Here is a 19,703-nt window from a genome sequence, read left to right on the forward strand (position 1 = left end):
AGAGTTTCAAACAAAACAATTTGTGACACAAGATCGTCCTGTGGAAAACAGTTAAGGGTTTCAAACAAAACAATTTCTAACACAAGATCGTCCCACATAAGAAAACAGTTAAGAGTTTCAAACAAATTTTTCAATTTCAATTCGTTAATTTCAACTCTTCAATTTCAATTTCAACATCAAATTTTCCATTTCAACTTCAATTTCAATATCAACTCTTCAATTTCAATTTTTCCATTTCTTACTTTAATTTCAATTTCAATATCAACTCTTCAATTTCAATTTTTCCATTTCAACTTTAATTTCAATTTCAATATCAACTCTTCAACTTCAATTTTTCCATTTCAACTTTAATTTCAATTTCAATATCAACTCTTCAACTTCAATTTTTCCATTTCAACTTTAATTTCAATTTCAATATCAACTCTTCAAATTCATTTTCAACTTCAATTTTTCCATTTCAACTTTAATTTCAACTTCAATTTTAACTCTCCCATTTCAACCTCAATTTTTCCATTTCAACTTTAATTTCAACTTCAATTTCAAGGCTTCCATTTCAACTTCAATTTCTACTCTTCCATTTCAACTTCAATTTTTCAAATTCATTTCGTTAATTTCAACTCTTCAATTTCAACTTTTCAATTTACACTAGCAAGTTAAACGCTAACGTCTTATTGTTAGTACGACAGTAATGGTGTTTTAGAGTTATTTAAATTGGAAAATCTCCTGAACTACTAACTTTTCGACATACATGGGTCAGTACTTTTTTATAACGAATGTCCAGCTGCATCGATTGAAGTATTAAAATGTACCTCATTCCATTAAAAAAAATACCAATGACCTTGAAATCTTGTAAAAAAATGACCTGGAAAATTTTTTCCCTTACACCGTTAAATGTGGCCATTCAAACAGTGTAACTTTGTCCGAAGAAGTTTTTTTGTACAACGAAAAGTAACGGAGATATTTAGGTGTTCTGTTTCTTCGGACTCACCCGGTATTACGACAATATTAAAATACAACTAGATTCGTCAAGTATTTTATTTTAATGAACATATGGAAAACAGTTAAGAGTTTCAAACAAAACAATTTCTAACACAAGATCGTCCCACGCATGAGAAAACAGAGATTAAGAAGAAGTGTTAAACATCTTCAATGTCACGTATTGTGCGATAGTGTCTCGTGCTTTGACGCTAATCGAGCTGGAATAAATAATTACAAAAACGACAGCCTTAATCGCTTGCGACAAAGAACAGATGGACCAAAGAAATGATACAGAAGATACGGCGATCCATAGAAGTAACATCGCATATAATGTAAATGCCGTGTAATGCGCGACCTGTAGCCTGAAATGTAAAACGATTATGTATAATTAAATCGAATGCATTATTAATCGTAGAAATTGTAGTACTGTTGGCATATATTACTTGGCATATTTAGCACGTCCTTTCTTCAGCGATTCTTCATTTATCGGATCATTGACCAAGTATACACGAATGCCTTTAATGTTGTTGTATAAATAGAATTGCCAATCCAAGTTCTCGACGTTGAAGTTAAAAAGTTTCCGATCGACACTGTTTAATTTCGACCACATTTTCCGAACGTTCTCGTTCCGGAAGTCCCACTCCAGCGTCGAGAAAAAATGTACCACGGAACTAAATTTATCTATTTTCCGGTAGGTATCTACTAACCTGAAAAATATAAAATTGTTTTTTAATGAAAATAACGAATCGTTTGTTTCGTGTATTGTTATACGTATATATAGTATCGAACATACATAGGTTTCCGACCCAGAAGGCGTGCAATTGTGTCCACAATATGCGCCGGTATTGTGTGCAAGAAAAAGACGAATATTTGATAGAGACTTATGTATCTAGTCGTCCATATCATGTAGTACCAAATTTGCTTAACGGAGCAGATTTCCAAGCCATATTGGATACCGTATTTCATATACGTCTGCCAATCGAGTGGATTTTGAGGTGAAGCCACCGAGTTGTAAACAGGTACCCTTTCTTCGTCCAGTATACTTGGCTTTTGCTCCAATTTCGCTGCAACTTTTCTACAAAATCATTTCACATCATCTCAAATCAAAAATTCACTTCTTTTGCCACTTAATGTCTTTAAAATAAACAAAAATTCATTTTTGCTTAAAGTTACATGGGTTTTACTTTATATTTTACCACTTTCAGTTGATTTTTCCGAGTGTCTCACAACCCAACCACTTTTTTCAGGAAGCCAAAAAACATGTCCCCGGAAAATTGGACATGAAATTTTACTTGTCGATCTAATCACTAAACATTTTCCGTACAAAAGCTGCGTATTTCCTTCGCGTTTCCAACGATATATAAAACTCTTTGATATCTTCGTCAAACAAAAGGTTACAGCCCAAAAACAAAACCCGTCTCACAAACAAACCACCTGCCTTACACCTTTTAACAACTAATAACAGTGTTAAAATTGGACCGAACCGTCTATTTAGGTAATGTAGGAAAAAGATTAATAAAAAATCACAATTTGTAACGAAAATTTAACAATCACAATTTCTATCTTTTTTATCCTGTGCCTGTAATGACAATTTCAAATATTTTCCTATCAAAATTGCAACGAACTGGAGGGAAATAGACATTTATTTTCGGTAATTATACAGAAAAGTACTGCCCACTCCGATTTTGACAAAATTTAAATATGTTATAGATATTGACATTTTGAACAACTTTTTCCTTTTCCAATATAGGGGGGTCGCTTTTAGTTTTCGAGATATTTGCAAAAAACTATCGCTAATACTGTATTGAATTTTTCGTATTCTTGCACGCTCCGCGGTAACTAAGCTTGTCCCGGCGCGGCGTTTGTTTACATATTGCTTGTAAAGACGCTGCGGAGATGAGAGAAAAAACAGGGTCTCACTCTGACCATACATACATATATAGGGTGAGCTTTCAGTTTTGAAAGACTACTCCTACATTTTCGTATGCCTCTACGCCCCCCACTACGTAACCCTAACTAATTCTGATCGCATAATCTTTTCATTCTATATAGCCGTCATACAGAATTTGAACCAGTAATGGAAGAATCATGAGATCAGAATTAGTTAGGGTTAGGTGGTGGGGGGCGGAGAGGTCCGGCCTTAAGGGGGCCGTCTCCTAGCAGATGACGGTCGAGCGTGAACACTCACACACCGCTAGAGTACACTCACACACCGCTAGACCACGTATACGTACGCGAGAATTGCTAGGATCAGGGAAATGGGTTCTGATTTCTCGCTAATGCAAAGACGGGGGTTTTTATTAGTCAAAATCGCTAGATAAAAGATCAATCTAGCGCGCTGTTTGCTTCAAAAGTCGTTCTTTTACGTTTCCGAGCAATGATTTTGCAATATTCGGCTGCATGTTGCCCGTCGCATGTTGCCCGTCAGATGGTGCTACAGTCACGCCGGCGTACTAGCCTCTCCGACGGGCAACATGCAGCCGAATATTGCAAAATCATTGCTCGGAAACGTAAAAGAACGACTTTTGAAGCAAACAGCGCGCTAGATTGATCTTTTATCTAGCGATTTTGACTAATAAAAACCCTCGTCTTTGCATTATCGAGAAATCAGAACCCATTTCCCTGATCCTAGCAATTCTCGCGTACGTATAAGTGGTCTAGCGGTGTGTGAGTGTACTCTAGCGGTGTGTGAGTGTTCACGCTCGACTGTCATCTACTAGGAGACGACCCCCTTAAGGCCGGCCCGACCACGCTCATGCGGAAATACAGAAGTATTCTTTCAAAATTGAAAGCTCACCCTATATATGCATGACCAGAGTGAGACCTTGTTTTCTCTCTCACCTCCACAGCGTCAAAATGTAAACAAACGCCGCACCGAGACAGGCTTACGTTGCCGCGGAGTGTGCAAGAATACGAAAAATTCAATACAGTATTCGCGATAGTTTTTTGCTAATATCTCGAAAACTAAAAGCGACCCCTCCCCCATATTGGAAAAGGAAAAAGCTGTTCAGAATGTGTTGCTGCATAACATATTTAAATTTCATCAAAATCGGAGTGGGCAGTACTTTTCTGTATAATTATCTTATTTTCTTTCTTAATATCTATATAATAAAAATCAAATGCTGTTCGTTGGTCACGACATCACGGGAGAACGGCTGGACCGATTTGGCTAATTTTTTTTTACATGTTCGTTGTAGTCCAAATCAGGTTTTTCCATTTTAAAAAATTGGAAAAGTTGCCCGGCCACATGAAAATTCGGGAAAAAATCAGACTACTCACACCGCGACCGCCGCAAGAGGGCCACGACGGCGTCACCTACCGCGGTCACCGCCAGATGGACGACGCGACGTAGCAAGTTTCTCGCAAGTAAACTGTTGCGCGGGCGGTATTAATGTGCGTAGCCGACGCGGATGTTCACCAATCGATGTTCGCTAATCGAGCTCGCAAAGCGAGCGAGCAACAACTCCCGCCTAGTGTTCAATAGATTGAAAATAATATCACGGAGGCTTCAAATTCTTCTAATGTCCCTATTGTTTTAAATTGCACCCGCCCATTTTTGTCATAACTGCATAAAATCACGAATGCATGAAATATAAAATGAATACGCGACCAAAATTGTTACCTATTCCAAATGTCCCAAGCAGCAGCAACAATGTTCGCTATAACATAATCCGCAGGTATGATTTCTGCTTTAGACTCGGGTACGCCGTAAGACGCACGCAGCAATCCAAGATAAGATCCCAGAGTTAAACCGGTAATACCATAGTAATTGTTTATCCATGCTGTCAGCGGTTCCTCAGCCGTTGATGTAACAATAGAAGGTCGAACGATCCCTACTGGAAAATCATCCGCGTATTTCAGTACAACATTCTCCGCGGCTGCTTTCGTAAAGATGTAGGTGTTCGGCCAATTCTGTAGCAATCTACAAGATACAACAATTGTAATTTATAGTAACCACTGTTGTCATTTTTGCGGGAATGCTTACGAAGGTTCTGCTGCTAGGAGTCTATCGTCGTCCAAGCAATCTATCAATGTTATCAATTTATCGGCGTCAATGGGAGGCGGGTAATGGATTTCGTCAATCGTTTTGTTAAGGCAGTTCGAGAATGCAGTCGACACGTAGATGAATGCCTGTAAACGGATTAATTAATGATAGATTATCTCATTATAAATGTTTCAAAAAAATGTGGGAATTATGCATAAAAGGTCCCAGCTCAGCGATTTCGATGGTATTTTAATATGATGTCAGGCTGAAGATTCTAAAAAACTTTTTCCGAATATTTGCGAAAAACTACAGCTACTACTATCGTGAATTTTGCCTGTACGTGCACGTAAAAATTCAATGCACAGTAAATCCTCTATAGTCGCAAAGGTCTCGGAGATCTTCGTTTGCAGGCGGAAGAGTTCGTAGACGGACACTATCTTTTTGACCTTCGAAGACCCCGAGCCGAACGTGGAGAAGGACAGCGCGTGTAAAGAGACACAGCATCTTTCTTTCCCATACACTGTCCTTCCTAGCGCCCGAAACTTTCATCGTCAATTAAACCACTAAATACAGTTGAAATTATATCGTCTTTAGTATTATTCTAATCAGAAAAATGCCACAAATAAGTGTAGTAGTAAATAGTGGTTCACACCGATGTACCCGAGCCGAGATCAAATTACTGCAGTGGACGTAGCTGCAGTTTTTCGCAAATATCTTAAAAACTAAGGCTCAGTTGTTCAGAAAAGTTTGTTCAGAATGTTGAGTTTTACAACATATTTAAATTCTATCAAAATCGGCGAGGTGGTACATTTTATGCATAATTACGAAAATTGTTAGTGTACCTTCAAGTTTGACAGCTGTTTCGCCCACAACAACAAGCTTTTTGTAGTTCTCACGTTCGTGTTCACACACTCACGAAGTTTTTCATTGAACCGAACATTTGCAGCAGCGTGAAAAATAATATTCGTATCCATCAACGTAGCTTTAACTTCCGGTGTCATGCCAAAGTCATCTTCGGCCGCGTCACCCTCTATCATCACGATTTTGCTTAGAAAATTTGGCTGCTCCTTCTTCAACCTTTCGTAGATCTAGATCCATAAAAGATATTGATTACTACTCTGTCGTTGTTCATACATATATTTGTTCCAGTACGTTACATACAACTTCCTCGAAGTTTTCTTTGAATCGTTCTCCCACGGATTTCCCCTTTTTCGGTCTTACGAACATGTAAATGGTTTTAATACCTGGGCACGACCTGCAATTATGTAACATAGACGAGTTCATGAAAATATAGATTATTTTATTTATATGAAAAGAATTTTAACGATTCAGCAACGTCGCGGTTTGTAATCCCAGGTTTTAGGCAAACGAATCTAGTGTTTCCATACCTCCTGTCCATAAAGCACCGGACACTCACTTATCTTCAACAAAATGGTAATTAAAGAATAAAATTTCCCAGCTTGAATTGATTGTTTTATTTTGATTAGATTTAGCTATTATACGATAATATTTCAATGGAAAATTAAATATATACATGTACCATTTGAGTAAATATAAAATGCTAGAACCAAATTGAAAAATATTTAGCGTACTTAAATTTCAAAAATTAGAAAATATAAAAACAATAATCAATATTTAGAAACAGTGCCGGCCATCTGGGGGGGGGGGAGGTGTGGCGGATGCTATGCACCGGGTCCCCGCGATTGAGAGGGCCCCGACACGATCAAGAACTAAAATAATCTAATTTTTCTGAAGTAATTAATGTATTAGCAAAAACAAAATCATGCAATAAATAAATTAGTAATATACAGGGTGAGTCCGAAGAAATAGAACACTTAAATATCTACGTTACTTTTCGTTGTACATACAAAACAACTTCTTAGGGCGAAGTTACACTGTTTGAAGAGCCACATGCAACGGTGTAGGGGAAAAATTTTTCGAGGTCATTTTTTAATGAGATTCCAAGGTCATCAATATTTTTTTAATGGAATGAGGTATTTTGTAGTACATCAATCGATGCAACTCGACATTCGTTATAAAAAAATACTAACCTATGTATTTCGAAAAGTTAGTAGTTCAGGAGATATTTCAATTTAAATAACTCTAAAACACCATTACTGTCGTATCAATATCAATGTCAATTTTTCAATTTCAACTTCAATTTCAATATCAACTCTTCAACTTCATTTTCAACTTCAATTTTTCAATTCAATTCGTTAGTTTCACTCTTCAATTTCAATTTCAACATCAATTTTTCCATGTCAACTTCAATTTCAACTTCAATAGTTTACATTCACATTAATGTATACGATTATGTGACTTGCACGTAAGTTCGGTCTGAATGTTTGGAAAGATTATGCCACCTCGTGAGACAATGTTTACCATATACATACGTAAGATTACTTTTTCTTTTCTGCTGAAGACATTTCACTGAACATTTCTCGTATAAAAAGGTAGTAGCCTATTTTTCGTGAATGTTCAAATTGAAATTATACTTGTTCACGTTATATCGAAGTATGGAAGATTAATATGAAAAATTGAATATGTCTGCCTTTGAGAAGGAATACCTCAGTAATTTTTCGATGAGTAATTTCCCCAGGAAACCTGTCCCACCTGTTACCAGAACCTTCGTCCCATTATAAAATTCGGCGATTTCGCTTTTCCCATTGATCTCCGAAACTAGTGAATTCGATTGATTCTTCGTTAACGTGTCGCTCCTGTTGGAAGTCATCGCCTCGGTATACCTGTTGCACTTGCACAATACTCAAAGTTTAATATGAGAACTTGTCAATTCTACGTTTTTCAATGCTATGTATAATACAGAGAGTGTCACGCACTCTAATCAAAGACAGAGTTCCATATAAAAGTTACTAAAGAATTTCAGGAATCAGGAAAGAAAAATGTTGATTTTTCGATCACTCACCTGGACTGAACTCTAAACTAACACCAAACGCGATAAATGACTCGGTGCGTACTCAACGACGAATAAATTTCAACTATAACTAAACCTCCTCGTAAGCAATAGATGAGTGAATGCACACATCTTCAAGAGTGCATATACAATGTAACATACGTGCAGTCCGGTCTCATCAACATTCTAATTTACATAGTTAATTCATTTCCTCGTTTCATTGAAATGTAGTCCCGAGTATTCATTATTTGATCCCATCATGATTTTCACTGACTTCAACGGAATTGGATGAAATAATCCTGTCGAAAACAGAATTTATAAAATTTATTTTTCTGGGATGTCTATTGTTTCTCGAATGTCTAATGTTCTTACATAGAACATCGCTTAAATTGTATTGTTTTTTCGACTCAATGAATACATGAACTCTGTAATTAAAAAATACTTTCACAGTGCATATAACTGACACAAATCTACAAAACGTATTGTTTAAATTTTCAATATAGGCCCACATAAAAAAGTTGTAGAATGCAACTTTTAGTATTTTTTCTACAATTCGGATGAATTGCAATTTTTGAACTAGAGGGTTATTGTTGCTCGCTCGCTTCGCTCGCTCGCGGGTAGGGTTATTTTTGCGAAAGGGTTAGTGGTACGCATGGTTAGTAGTACCTATAGCTATTAATGTTTTTTTTATTTGGTGTGTGACTCTCCACGAGCCACACAAAGAACTTCCCGATTCGTTAGTTGCAGTATATTATTATCATTATTAAGTGTACGTTTTAAGAAGATTATACGTTTTCAGCGAAATTCAATAGTTTTGTACTTATCAAAATGTTTGCTATATGGCGTCGCATTAAACGAACATCGCAGGCTCGTTGCTCGCTTGGTTTCTTGTTATAGCATACTAATGTTGCAAAATAAATTGTCTTAATTAGTTTTTCGCAAACGATACAACTCCTCATTATCCGGGTTTGCAGTATTGATCTTGGTTTTCTGCGATACTGTTAATTTAAATTGTCCCAAAATATATAAACCGCGCGCTCAATTTTGAAACTCTGCTCAGTGCTACATACAACATTTGTAAAGTTCGTTTTTCTGATGTTTTAAAATTCAAACATACTTTTCTCGTATGTTTGTCCCTGACTTTTATGAATCGTAATCGCTTCAGCAGGAACCACTGGAAATTGACTACGTGTGATTTGATATTTTTCCTCACTCGACATATTTACTTGATTCGAGATTTTTATTATTGGTGTTAAATTTTGATGAATATTTGCATTTTTCATATAATCACGATAACGAGTCCTTACTTTCACTCCTACTCTGGCCAATTGAAAATCTAACCACAATATAGACGAAATTTTAGTATTTTCTTGAAAAGTAATAAATTTTAATATTCCGCATGTGTGCTCCATTAACCAATCCGTTTTCAACATCAATGTTATTAATAATTATCATATAGATTACATTAATTTTCAATTTAATCTCAGTTAATAATTCGTTTTGAACTGATTGTTTTTTTAAAGATTGTAATATAAATTTTTTTTTGTACTTTCATCGATATTCTTTGAAAATGTATTCTTGGGAGTAGAGATGATTAACTCACTCCTGTGTTACGAGCCGAGGGCTGGCGGATAGACGTGGCCGAGGTTTGTTCGTATGAACAGGATTGTCGTGAACTAGCCGGTGCCTGTTTCATCACCGGGTGTCACAGTATAGGTTTTCGTGAACTAGCCGATGCCTGTTTCATCACCGGGTGTCACTAGGTGAGGAAAAACAGAGGGTGTCGTGGACTAGCCGATGTCTGTTTCACCACCGGTTCGCCACTAGATAGGAATTCATGAACTAGCCGATGCCTGTTTCATCACCGGGTGTCACTAGGTGAGGAAAAACAGAGGGTGTCGTGGACTAGCCGATGTCTGTTTCACCACCGGTTCGCCACTAGATAGGAATTCGTGAACCAGCCGAATTTCATCACCGGGTGTCACTAGGATTTCGGAAAGAGGTAAGGTATAGGAAGATCAGCTCTCGTAACTTTATTAAGGGGGTAGTCCACCCTCGATTTGTAACTAGAAAGGAACTAGAATCTTACTAGAAAAATGGCTCGAAACATGGGTTTGCGCGCTGTCGGTTTTCGTCCTTATTTCAGAAAATTTTGGGCTGAGCGAGGGCTTATTCTAAAGAGGAAGGTTAAACACACTGCGCCCTGGTTACGAGGTTAACGAGATTATGTTTATAACTAATAATATTAGTGTCCAAAGTAGAGAAAAAATCTAGGAAAAAAAACCAGCACATTTCAATGCATTTTTCTGTCTCCGAAAGACTTTATGACTTATGAGATGACCAGGGCGCAGCGCGTTGAACCTTCCTCTTTAGAATGAGCCCTCACACAGCCCAAACTTTGCTCAAATAAGGACAAAAACCGACAGCGCGCAGACCCACTTTTTCGATCGAAAATCTGGTAAGATTCTAGTTATTTGCTAGATATTTGCTATTTACTAGGATCTCACTAGATTTTGGGTCCGAAAAAGTGGGTCTGCGCGCTGTCGGTTTTTGTCCTTATTTGAGCAAAGTTTGGGCTGTGTGAGGGCTCATTCTAAAGAGGAAGGTTCAACGCGCTGCGCCCTGGTCATCTCATAAGTCATAAAGTCTTTTGGAGACAGAAAAATGCATTGAAATCTGCTGGTTTTTTTTCCTAGATTTTTTCTCTACTTTGGACACTAATATTATTAGTTATAAACATAATCTCGTTAACCTCGTAACCAGGGCGCAGTGTGTTTAACCTTCCTCTTTAGGATAAGCCCTCGCTCAGCCCAAAATTGTCTGAAATAAGGACGAAAACCGACAGCGCGCAAACCCATGTTTCGAGCCATTTTTCTAGTAAGATTCTAGTTCCTTTCTAGTTACAAATCGAGGGTAGACTACCCCCTTAACTTCCCGATTTTATAGGGAAGTTATTGTAATGACCCCGAAAATCGAAAATCGATTTTTTAGCAGATCTTCACGTTTCATGGTCATTGCAGTCATTTTAGACTATTTTCAGCAAAATGTTCGTATGTGTGTGTGTGTGTGTGTGTGTGTGTGTGTGTGCGTATGGCCGTTTCTATGTAATCAAATTTTTCGTTAACGTTTTCAGAAAAAGTAACAACGCGATCAGGATGATGAATGATGCAATCGATGTGCCCCGCTGTAACTTAGAGCTGATTAGATTTTGGTCCATTTTGGTCAAACAGTTTTTTAGTTTTTTCGAAAGAAGTTCATTCAACAATGCAATTTATACGAGAGAACGGAAAGTTTCCACCGAAGAAACAAACGTAATTACACAAAAAAATTTTTTTTCGATTTTTTTAAAATTAAAAAAAAAATTTTTTTTAAATTTTTTTTGTACCTTACGACGATGTTTCCGCTTACAATAATCGAAAATTATCCCAATGCAAGAGTGAGTTAATCATCTCTACTTCCAAGAATACATTTTCAAAGAATATCGATGAAAGTACAAAAAAAATTTATATTACAATCGTTAAAAAAACAATCAGTTCAAAACTAATTATTAACTGAGATTAAATTGAAAATTAATATAAACAATATGATAATTATTAATAACATTAATGTTGAAAACGGATTGGTTAATGGAGCACACACACATGCGGAATATTAAAATTTATTACTTTTCAAGAGAATACTGAAATTCCGTCTATATTGTGGTTAGATTTTCAATTGGACAGAGTAGGAGTGAAAGTAAGAACTCGTTATCGTGATTATATGAAAAATGCAAATATTCATCAAAATTTTACACCAATAATAAAAATCTCGAATCAAGTAAATATGTCGAGTGAGGAAAAATATCAAATCACACGTAGTCAATTTCCAGTGGTTCCTGCTGAAGCGATTACGATTCATAAAAGTCAGGGACAAACATACGAGAAAGTATGTTTGGATTTTAAAAAATCAGAAAGGCGAACTTTATAAATGTTGCATGTAGCACTGAGCAGAGTTTCAAAATTGAGCGCGGTTTATATATTTTGGGACAATTTAAATTAACAGTATCGAAGAAAACCAAGATCAATACTGCAAACCCGGATAATGAGGAGTTGTATCGTTTGCAAAAAACTAATTAAGACAATTTATTTTGCAACATTAGTATGCTATAACAAGGAACCAAGCGAGCAACGAGCATACGATGTTGGTTTAATGCGACGCCATATAGCAAACATTTTGATAAGTAGAAAACTATTGAATTTCCCTGAAAACGTATAATCTTCTTAAAATGTACACTTAATAATGATAATAATATACTGCTACTAACGAATCGGGAAGTTCTTTGTGTGGCTCATGGAGAGTCACACACCAAATAAAAAAAAAACATTAATAGCTATAGGTACTACTAGCCATGCGTACCACTAACCCTTTCGCAAGAGCAGTCCTATCCGCGAGCTCGCAAAGCGAGCTCGCAAAAACAATCCTACTCGCGAGCGAGCGAAGCGAGCGAGCAACAATAACCCTCTAGTATAGAATTGTGATAAACCTCAAGCGGTAAAGGTTTATCGTTATGAATGAAATACTAGCTACTGGGATTTAAAAGAAGTAGAATAAGATATTGAAGACTCTCAATTATATAAGATAAAGACTACAATATATTCTTTTAGATAGATGGAATACACTTGTACTGTATCGTATGTTTCGCGGAAGCTAATTCCCGAACTCTCGATTTTCACGTCCTGAGAAATGCGGGGGTAAATGAAATGACTTGCCTTTCAAACCGCGTTTCTAAACTTCTCTCGAGTTAAAATTATCGAGAGGGAATCAGACCCAATCTCACTAGACGCGTACAGTTACGTGATCAGTCTTCAACTAAGCCAGTGGTGGCCAAGCTCGATCCCTTTATGTACCAGTCACATTGCTCTAAAAATGGTAGTGGGGATAACCGAAAATCTGGAGGATTGTATAAGTTTCCCAGATGTACGCACTTTCCCATAAGGGGAAAACTGTTTATTTGGGCATGCGAGCTGGACCTCCTGGACGAACACGTGGTTGCAAGAAGGGAGTAAAAGTCACGTAGGCAAAGCCTCCGTACGTAACACCTGCATTGGGATAATTTTCGATTATTGTATGCGGAAACATTAGCGTAAGGTACAAAAAAAATATTTTTTTTAAATTAAAAAAATTTTTTTAAATTAAAAAAAAATGAAAACAAAAATTTTTGGTGTAATTACGTTTGTTTCTTCGGTGGAAACTTTCCGTTCTCTCGTATAAATTGCATTGTTGAATGAACTCCTTTCGAAAAAAACTAAAAATCTAGAAAACTACTGGACCAAAGTGGACCAAAATATAATCAGCTCTAAGTTACGACGGGGCATATCGATTGCACCATTCATCATTCTGATCGCGTTGTTACTTTTTCAGAAAACGTTAACGAAAAATTTGATACCATACTCACGGACATACATACGCACACACACCCACACACATACGAACATTTTGCTGAAAATAGTCTAAAATGACTGCAATGACCATGAAACGCGAATATCTGCTAAAAAATCGATTTTCGATTTTCGGGGTCATTACAATAACTTCCCTATAAAATCGGGAAGTTAAAAAATTTCTTCTCACATCCCCTAGTAAACTACTTGCTCTAACTTCCCAGAAAAGTTCAAATGTTATAGTACAGTATTAGAAAAAGTTGTCGAGTCACTGTATATGTATACGTGTGTACTTAGACAGAGTCTGCTTTCTTTCAACATTCTAGCCCGCAATTTCCATTGACGTTTGCGTGTATAAACAATGTAGAGACTTCTTAACCAGATTTTGCCCTCATTACTTACCTTCATTAATTCGTCGAGTAAGAATTTCCCTACAACAGCAAGGAAGACATTTTCAACATTTCTGAATTACTAGATTAAATCAACTGTTACAACTTACGGGTAGTTATTACTATTTAAAGTCATACGATGTCTTAAACGATACTGTTTACAGATGCAAGTCGACAATGGAAATTGCGGGCTAAACCGAGCGAACCAAGCAGACTCTGTCTAACAATAAGCAGGGGAAGAGGTTGGGTTGTGAGACAATCGTTTTTATCCATCGTGCAATCGCGATAATTCCAATCTGTCTGCTGTCAAATTTTTGTTTTGACGTTTGCTAGTTTTTGTGCTAGTACCGAGGTGTATAGACGTGTTGCTTATATTAGATACGGACATCGTGTGTAAACACATCGTGTAAAACTTTTACTCATTTTTTTAAGAACATTATTTTGTTGAGTGAATCAATTGAAAAAGTTGATTGTGATGCATTTTCATTTAGTGTTTTCCTTACATTTTACGATGCAATATTGAGTTTTGCGCATATACGACAAAAACATTGTTTTTTTCTGTCACATTCGCAATGGCATCATGGTTGAGTTATGAGACACTAGTTTTTTTTTACTAGAAACGAACTAGAACTGTCAAATATCGTTGTTTGTGTTAGAATTAAGTGTTTATTTGTCATTTCACGTTTGTTTTGGTTTATTTTTTGAATTTATAGTCATTGTAGGAACTAGTCGAGGAAACTCCAAGTCCTCGAAATTACCTAAGGGTAAAAAAACAGCTGAACACGATTTATGGTGTGCGTGACTAGACAAAGCAATTTTTGAGAGAACTGTTTAGTTCAAACAAAAAAAACTCTAACTCGAACTCTATCAAATGCAACACATGCCAGCGCCCTGTTCATTTGCAGTGTGCCGATATGGGCAGACGTTCGTTTTCCACATTCAAACATTGTGACAGCGACTTGGATGACGAAGAGGCAGATCATTATTGAATCCATCCATTCATTATATTTTTTTTTACTTTTCTTCGCCATTCTCTGCTTTTTTCAACTTTTTGCCATTCTTTTTAACTCCTTTGGTCACTTAATGTCTTTAAAATAAATAAAAATTCAATTTTGCATAGTTACATGGGTTCTACTTTATATTTGACCACTTTTAGTAGATTTTTCCGAGTAACTCACAACCCAACCACTTTTTTCAGGAAGCCAAAAAACATGTCCAAAACTTTTTACATACAAAAGTTGCGTATTTCCTTCGCCTTTCCAACGGTATATGAAACTCTTTGATATCTTCATCAAGCAGAAAGTTATAGCTCAAAAACAAAACCTGTCTCACAATCCAACCACCTCCCTTACACCTTTTAACAACTAATAACAGTGTTAAAATTGGACCGAACCGTTTATTTAGGTAATGTATGAAAAAGATTAATCAAAAATCACAATTTGTAGCAAAAATTTAACAATCACAATTTCTAGCTTGTTTATCCTGTGACTGTAATGACAATTTCAAATATTTTTCTACCAAAATTGCAACAAACTGGAGGGAAATAGACATTTATTTTCTTTCTTAATATGTTCAATAGATTGAACATAATATCACAGTGGATTCAAATTCTTCTAATGTTCCTATTGTTTTAAATTGCACCCGCCCAATTTTGTCATACTGCATAAAATCACAAATGCACGAAAATAAAATGAATACGCGACCTCAATTGTTACCTATTCCAAATATCCCAAGCAACAGCAACAATGTTCGCTATAACATAATCCGCAGGTATGATTTCTGCTATACACTCGGGTACGCCGTAAGACGTATGCAGCAATCCAAGAGAAGCTCCCGCGTTAAACCGGTAGTACCATAGTAATTGTTTATCCATGGTGTCAGCGGTTCCTCAGCCGTTGATGTAACACTAGAAGGTCGAACGATCCCTACTGGAAAATCATCCGCGTATTTTAGTACAACATTCTACGCGGCTGCTTTCGTAAAGATGTAGGTGTTCATCCAATTCTGTAGCAATCTACAAGATACAACAATTGTAATTTATCGTAACCACCGTTGTCATTTTTGCGAGAATGCTTACGAAGGTTCTGCTGCTAGGAGTCTATCGTCGTCTAAGCAATCTATCAATGTTATCAATTTATCGGCGTCAATGGGAGGCGGGTAATGGATTTCGTCGATCGTTTTGTTAAGGCAGTTCGAGAATGCAGACGACACGTAGATGAATGCCTATAAACGGATTAATTAAAGATAGATTATCTCATTGTAAATGTTTCAAAAAAATGTGGTAATTATGCATAAAAGGTCCCAGCTCAGTGATTTCGATGGTCTTTTAATATGATGTCAGGCTGAAGATTCTAAAGAATGCACAGTAAATCCTCTATAGACACAAAAGTCTCTGAGAACTTCGTTTGCAGACGGAAGAAGTTCATAGACGGACACTATACAATTTTTGAGCTTCGAAGATCCCGAGCCGAACGTGGAGAAGGACAGCGCGTGTAAAGAGAGACAGCATCTTTCTTTCCCATACACTGTCCTTCCTAGCGCCCGAAACTTTCATCGTCAATTAAACCACTAAATACAGTTGAAATTATATCGTCTTTAGTATTATTCTAATCAGAAAAATGCCACAAATAAGTGTAGTAGTAAATAGTGGTTCACACCGATGTACCCGAGCCGAGATCAGATTACTACAGTGGACGTAGCTGCAGTTTTTCGCAAATATCTTAAAAGCTAAGGCTCAGTTGTTCAGAAAAGTTGTTCAGAATGTTGAGTTTTACAACATATTTAAATTCTATCAAAATCGGCGAGGTGGTACATTTTATGCATAATTACGAAAATTGTTAGTGTACTTTCAAGTTTGACAGCTGTTTCGCCCACAACAACAAGCTTCTTGTAGTTCTCACGTTCGTGTTCACACACTCACGAAGTTTTTCATTGAACCGAACATTTGCAGCAGCGTGAAAAATAATATTCGTATCCATCAACGTAGCTTTAACTTCCGGTGTCATGCCAAAGTCATCTTCGGCCGCGTCACCCTCTATCATCACGATTATGCTTAGAAAATTTGGCTGGTCCCTCTTCAATCTTTCGTAGATCTAGATCCATAAAAGATATTGATTACTACTCTGTCGTTCCAACAACCGTAGTCCCGTTGAAAGCACCGGTTCTCGTTAGATCACCGAAGTTAAACAGCGTGGAACGTGACCGGCACTAGGATGGGTGACCGTCTGGTCAAAAACCGGAAAGTGACCCACCCGGGGTGTTTTTCACGTGTTGTTGGCAAAAGGTGGTTCGGAACCCACCATAAACAGTAGGTCCCGCTGAAAAGGCGATGGTGAGAGTGGAAAAAGGAGAGGATTGGTAAATGAATTTGAAACCCTGAGGGGACCAAATATCATGTCCATACCATACTACTCTGTCGTTGTTTATACATATATTTGTTCCAGTACGTTACATACAACTTCCTCGAAGTTTTCTTTGAATCGTTCTTCCACGGATTTCCCCTTTTTCGGTCTTACGAACATGTAAATGGTTTTAATACCTGGGCACGACCTGCAATTATGTAACATAGACGAGTTCATGAAAATATAGATTATTTTATTTATATGAAAAGAATTTTAACGATTCAGCAACGTCGCGGTTTGTAATCCCAGGTTTTAGGCAAACGAATCTAGTGTTTCCATACCTCCTGTCCATAAAGCACCGGACACTCACTTATCTTCAACAAAATGGTAATTAAAGAATAAAATTTCCCAGCTTGAATTGATTGTTTTATTTTGATTAGGTTTAGCTATTATACGATAATATTTCAATGCAAAATTAAATATATACATATGCCATTTGACTAAATACAAAATGCTAGAACCAAATTGAAAAATAGTTAGCGTACTTAAATTTCAAAAATTAGAAAATATAAAAACAATTATAAATATTTCGAAAACATAGGATGTCTTGATCAGTTTTGTTTTACTTGTTCCCTACATTAGAAAAAATCAGTAAGTCCCATATTTAATTCATAATATAGGTCCTTTAATAAAAAAGATCGTCTGCATCCTTTGAATAAGCGTCCGGAGGCTCATGGACGGGAATGTATTATGTATGAGCAATGACTTTTGAAAGGTTTTCCGAAAATAATATCGACATCATAATTTTTTGTAAACGTAGTGAAAAGAATAGCCTCTGGAAACGTGAGGAAATTGCACCTTCTTTCTCATTATTTATGAAAATACTAATTAATCCCAGTTACATATATTAGAAACGCTGTGGCATTGGTTTTTAATGACCGGATGTACCTCTTGAACTAGTACGTTACAATTGACGCACGAAATAATGTAACAGTTTGCATTTATACGATTATGTGACTTGTACGTAAGTTCGGTCTGAATGTTTGAAAAGATTATGCCACCTCGTGAGACAATGTTTACCATATACATACGTAAGATTATTTTTTCTTTTCTGCTGAAGACATTTCTCTGAACATTTCTCGTATAAAAAGCTAGTAGCCAATTTTTCGTGAATGTACAAATTGCAATTTTATTTGTTCGCGTTATATCGAAGTATGAAAGATTCATATGAAAAATTGAATATGTCTGCCTTTGAGAAGGAATACCTCAGTAATTTTTCGATGAGTAATTTCCCCAGGAAACCTGTCCCACCTGTTACCAGAACCTTCGTCCCATTATAAAATTCGGCGATTTCGCTTTTCCCATTGATCTCCGAAACTAGTGAATTCGATTGATTCTTCGTTAAAGTGTCGCTCCTGTTCGAAGTCATCGCCTCGGTATAACCGTTGCACTTGCATAATACTCAAAGTTTAATTTAAGAACTTGTCAATTCTACGTTTTTGAATGCTATGTATCATATAATACAGAGTGTCACGCACTCTAATCGAAGACGGAGTTCCATGTAAAAGTTACTAAAGAATTTCAGGAATCAGGAAAGAAAAATGTTGACTTTTCGATAACTCACCTGGTCTAAACTCTAAACTAACACCAAACTTGATAAATAATTCGGTGCGTACTCAACGACGAATGAATTTCGACTGCGAGTGGTCCTCCTCGGATAGAATATGTAAAAGAAGACACACACCTTCAAGATAGCATATACAATGTAGTACGTCCGGTCGGGTCTCATCAATATTCTAATTTGGGTTATACTTTGTTCATTTCATTCAAATGTACACCCGAGTATTCATTATTTGATCCTATCATGATTTTAACTGATTCCAACGGAATTGGATGAAATAATATATATTTGAAACAGAATTTATAGAATTGTTTTATACGGGACACACATATTTTTTATGGATTCTGCAAATGCAGCGGAATAAATATTTAAAGCAGATACCCTAGTAGCATTTACGGTTGGCCAACGGTGACCAACGGTTGGGAGTTTGTTGGGGAATGGTGGGGCATGGTTAGTGATTTTAGGTGGACACGGCGCAACATACACTCGAGGAGTGCCCGGCTTGGGCCGGACCGCGCCGTGTCCTCAGAGCCGCGGTGGAAGGGTGGGACCTCTCGCTTTCGGTCTTGTTCGACCACTTGACCGGGAGCCAGAGGTCGTGGAAAGGGGTCGCCTCCTTCTGCAAGACAGTAATGTCCCAGAAGGAGGAGGCCGAGCGGGCCCGGGAAAGAGACCCGGGCTCCGCGAGGAGGAGGATGGCGCGGGGACGTCCCCAGCGCCGTCGTGCGACGTCCGCCCCCTCAGGGAGAGGTGGGAGGGCGTCGGGGTCAGTTGTAGCGGCGCGGGGGACGTCTCCCCGCGACGCAGCGGGTCCCCCGAGTGGGGGGACGGGGACTGGGGGGAGGGCGCGGGGGTGTTCCCCTCCCCGCGTCAACTTATGCCTCCCCCTCCTGGGGGGGCTGGGGTTCCGTTAGCAGTGCGGGGTGTTCGCGCCCCGCGCCGTCGTGTGCCCCCGCGTAGGGGGGCGGTGGATAGAGGGGCCGGGGGCGTGAGCTGACCCCGGTCCCCGGAGGGGAGTTAATCTCCCCCCGAGTTGGCCCGGCACCCCGTGACGATAGTGG

At 37.7% G+C, this 19,703-nt stretch overlaps 2 protein-coding genes and 1 long non-coding RNA gene across 5 annotated transcripts in view; 1 reads left to right on the forward strand and 2 right to left on the reverse strand.

Moving 5' to 3' along the window:
* LOC143211182 (uncharacterized) overlaps positions 1 to 17,152 on the forward strand; it is a 41,081-nt gene extending 23,929 nt beyond the window's left edge. The window contains exon 2 of the long non-coding RNA XR_013009407.1: positions 16,852 to 17,152. This is a non-coding gene — a long non-coding RNA (uncharacterized LOC143211182). The remainder of the gene's footprint in view (positions 1 to 16,851) is intronic.
* On the reverse strand, positions 919 to 15,544 carry LOC143211179 (fatty acyl-CoA reductase wat-like). 3 transcript variants are annotated; one of them, XM_076428643.1, is made up of 11 exons: positions 15,396 to 15,544; positions 7,887 to 8,173; positions 7,531 to 7,715; positions 6,125 to 6,218; positions 5,806 to 6,051; positions 4,964 to 5,109; positions 4,740 to 4,900; positions 4,601 to 4,637; positions 1,772 to 2,053; positions 1,422 to 1,685; positions 1,015 to 1,340 (listed from the first exon to the last, which is right to left on the reverse strand). In XM_076428643.1, the coding sequence occupies exons 3-11, from the start codon at positions 7,692 to 7,694 to the stop codon at positions 1,124 to 1,126; spliced, it is 1,611 nt and encodes a 536-aa protein (XP_076284758.1). In that variant the 5' UTR covers positions 7,695 to 7,715; positions 7,887 to 8,173; positions 15,396 to 15,544; the 3' UTR covers positions 1,015 to 1,123. The 3 variants fall into 3 exon arrangements, with proteins under 3 accessions (XP_076284757.1, XP_076284758.1, XP_076284756.1); XM_076428641.1 differs by having other exon boundaries at positions 4,601 to 4,900; positions 15,396 to 15,541; XM_076428642.1 differs by lacking the exons at positions 7,887 to 8,173; positions 15,396 to 15,544 and having other exon boundaries at positions 919 to 1,340; positions 4,601 to 4,900.
* On the reverse strand, positions 15,554 to 19,133 carry LOC143211180 (fatty acyl-CoA reductase 1-like). The gene is made up of 6 exons (XM_076428644.1): positions 18,646 to 19,133; positions 18,287 to 18,471; positions 17,136 to 17,229; positions 16,527 to 16,772; positions 15,758 to 15,903; positions 15,554 to 15,694 (listed from the first exon to the last, which is right to left on the reverse strand). The coding sequence occupies exons 2-6, from the start codon at positions 18,448 to 18,450 to the stop codon at positions 15,643 to 15,645; spliced, it is 702 nt and encodes a 233-aa protein (XP_076284759.1). The 5' UTR covers positions 18,451 to 18,471; positions 18,646 to 19,133; the 3' UTR covers positions 15,554 to 15,642.
* Positions 19,134 to 19,703: the final 570 nt, after the last annotated feature.

This window comes from Lasioglossum baleicum, chromosome 8, assembly GCF_051020765.1.
Source record: "Lasioglossum baleicum chromosome 8, iyLasBale1, whole genome shotgun sequence".
Lineage (NCBI taxonomy): Eukaryota > Metazoa > Arthropoda > Insecta > Hymenoptera > Halictidae > Lasioglossum > Lasioglossum baleicum.

Bases quoted from the DNA above. Each gene is read 5' to 3' on its own strand.
- LOC143211179 (XM_076428642.1), bottom strand. From the start codon at position 7,694: ATGACTTCCAACAGGAGCGACACGTTAACGAAGAATCAATCGAATTCA. The intron at 5,110-5,805 runs GTACACTAACAA...ATCCGTTTACAG, and splicing joins AACAGCTGTCAAACTTGAAG to GCATTCATCTACGTGTCGAC. The intron at 2,054-4,600 runs GTAACAATTTTG...ATGATTTTGTAG, and splicing joins GCTTGGGACATTTGGAATAG to AAAAGTTGCAGCGAAATTGG.
- LOC143211180 (XM_076428644.1), bottom strand. From the start codon at position 18,450: ATGACTTCGAACAGGAGCGACACTTTAACGAAGAATCAATCGAATTCA. The intron at 16,773-17,135 runs GTATGTAACGTA...TTATGGATCTAG, and splicing joins AAGAAAACTTCGAGGAAGTT to ATCTACGAAAGATTGAAGAG. The intron at 15,904-16,526 runs GTACACTAACAA...ATCCGTTTATAG, and splicing joins AACAGCTGTCAAACTTGAAA to GCATTCATCTACGTGTCGTC.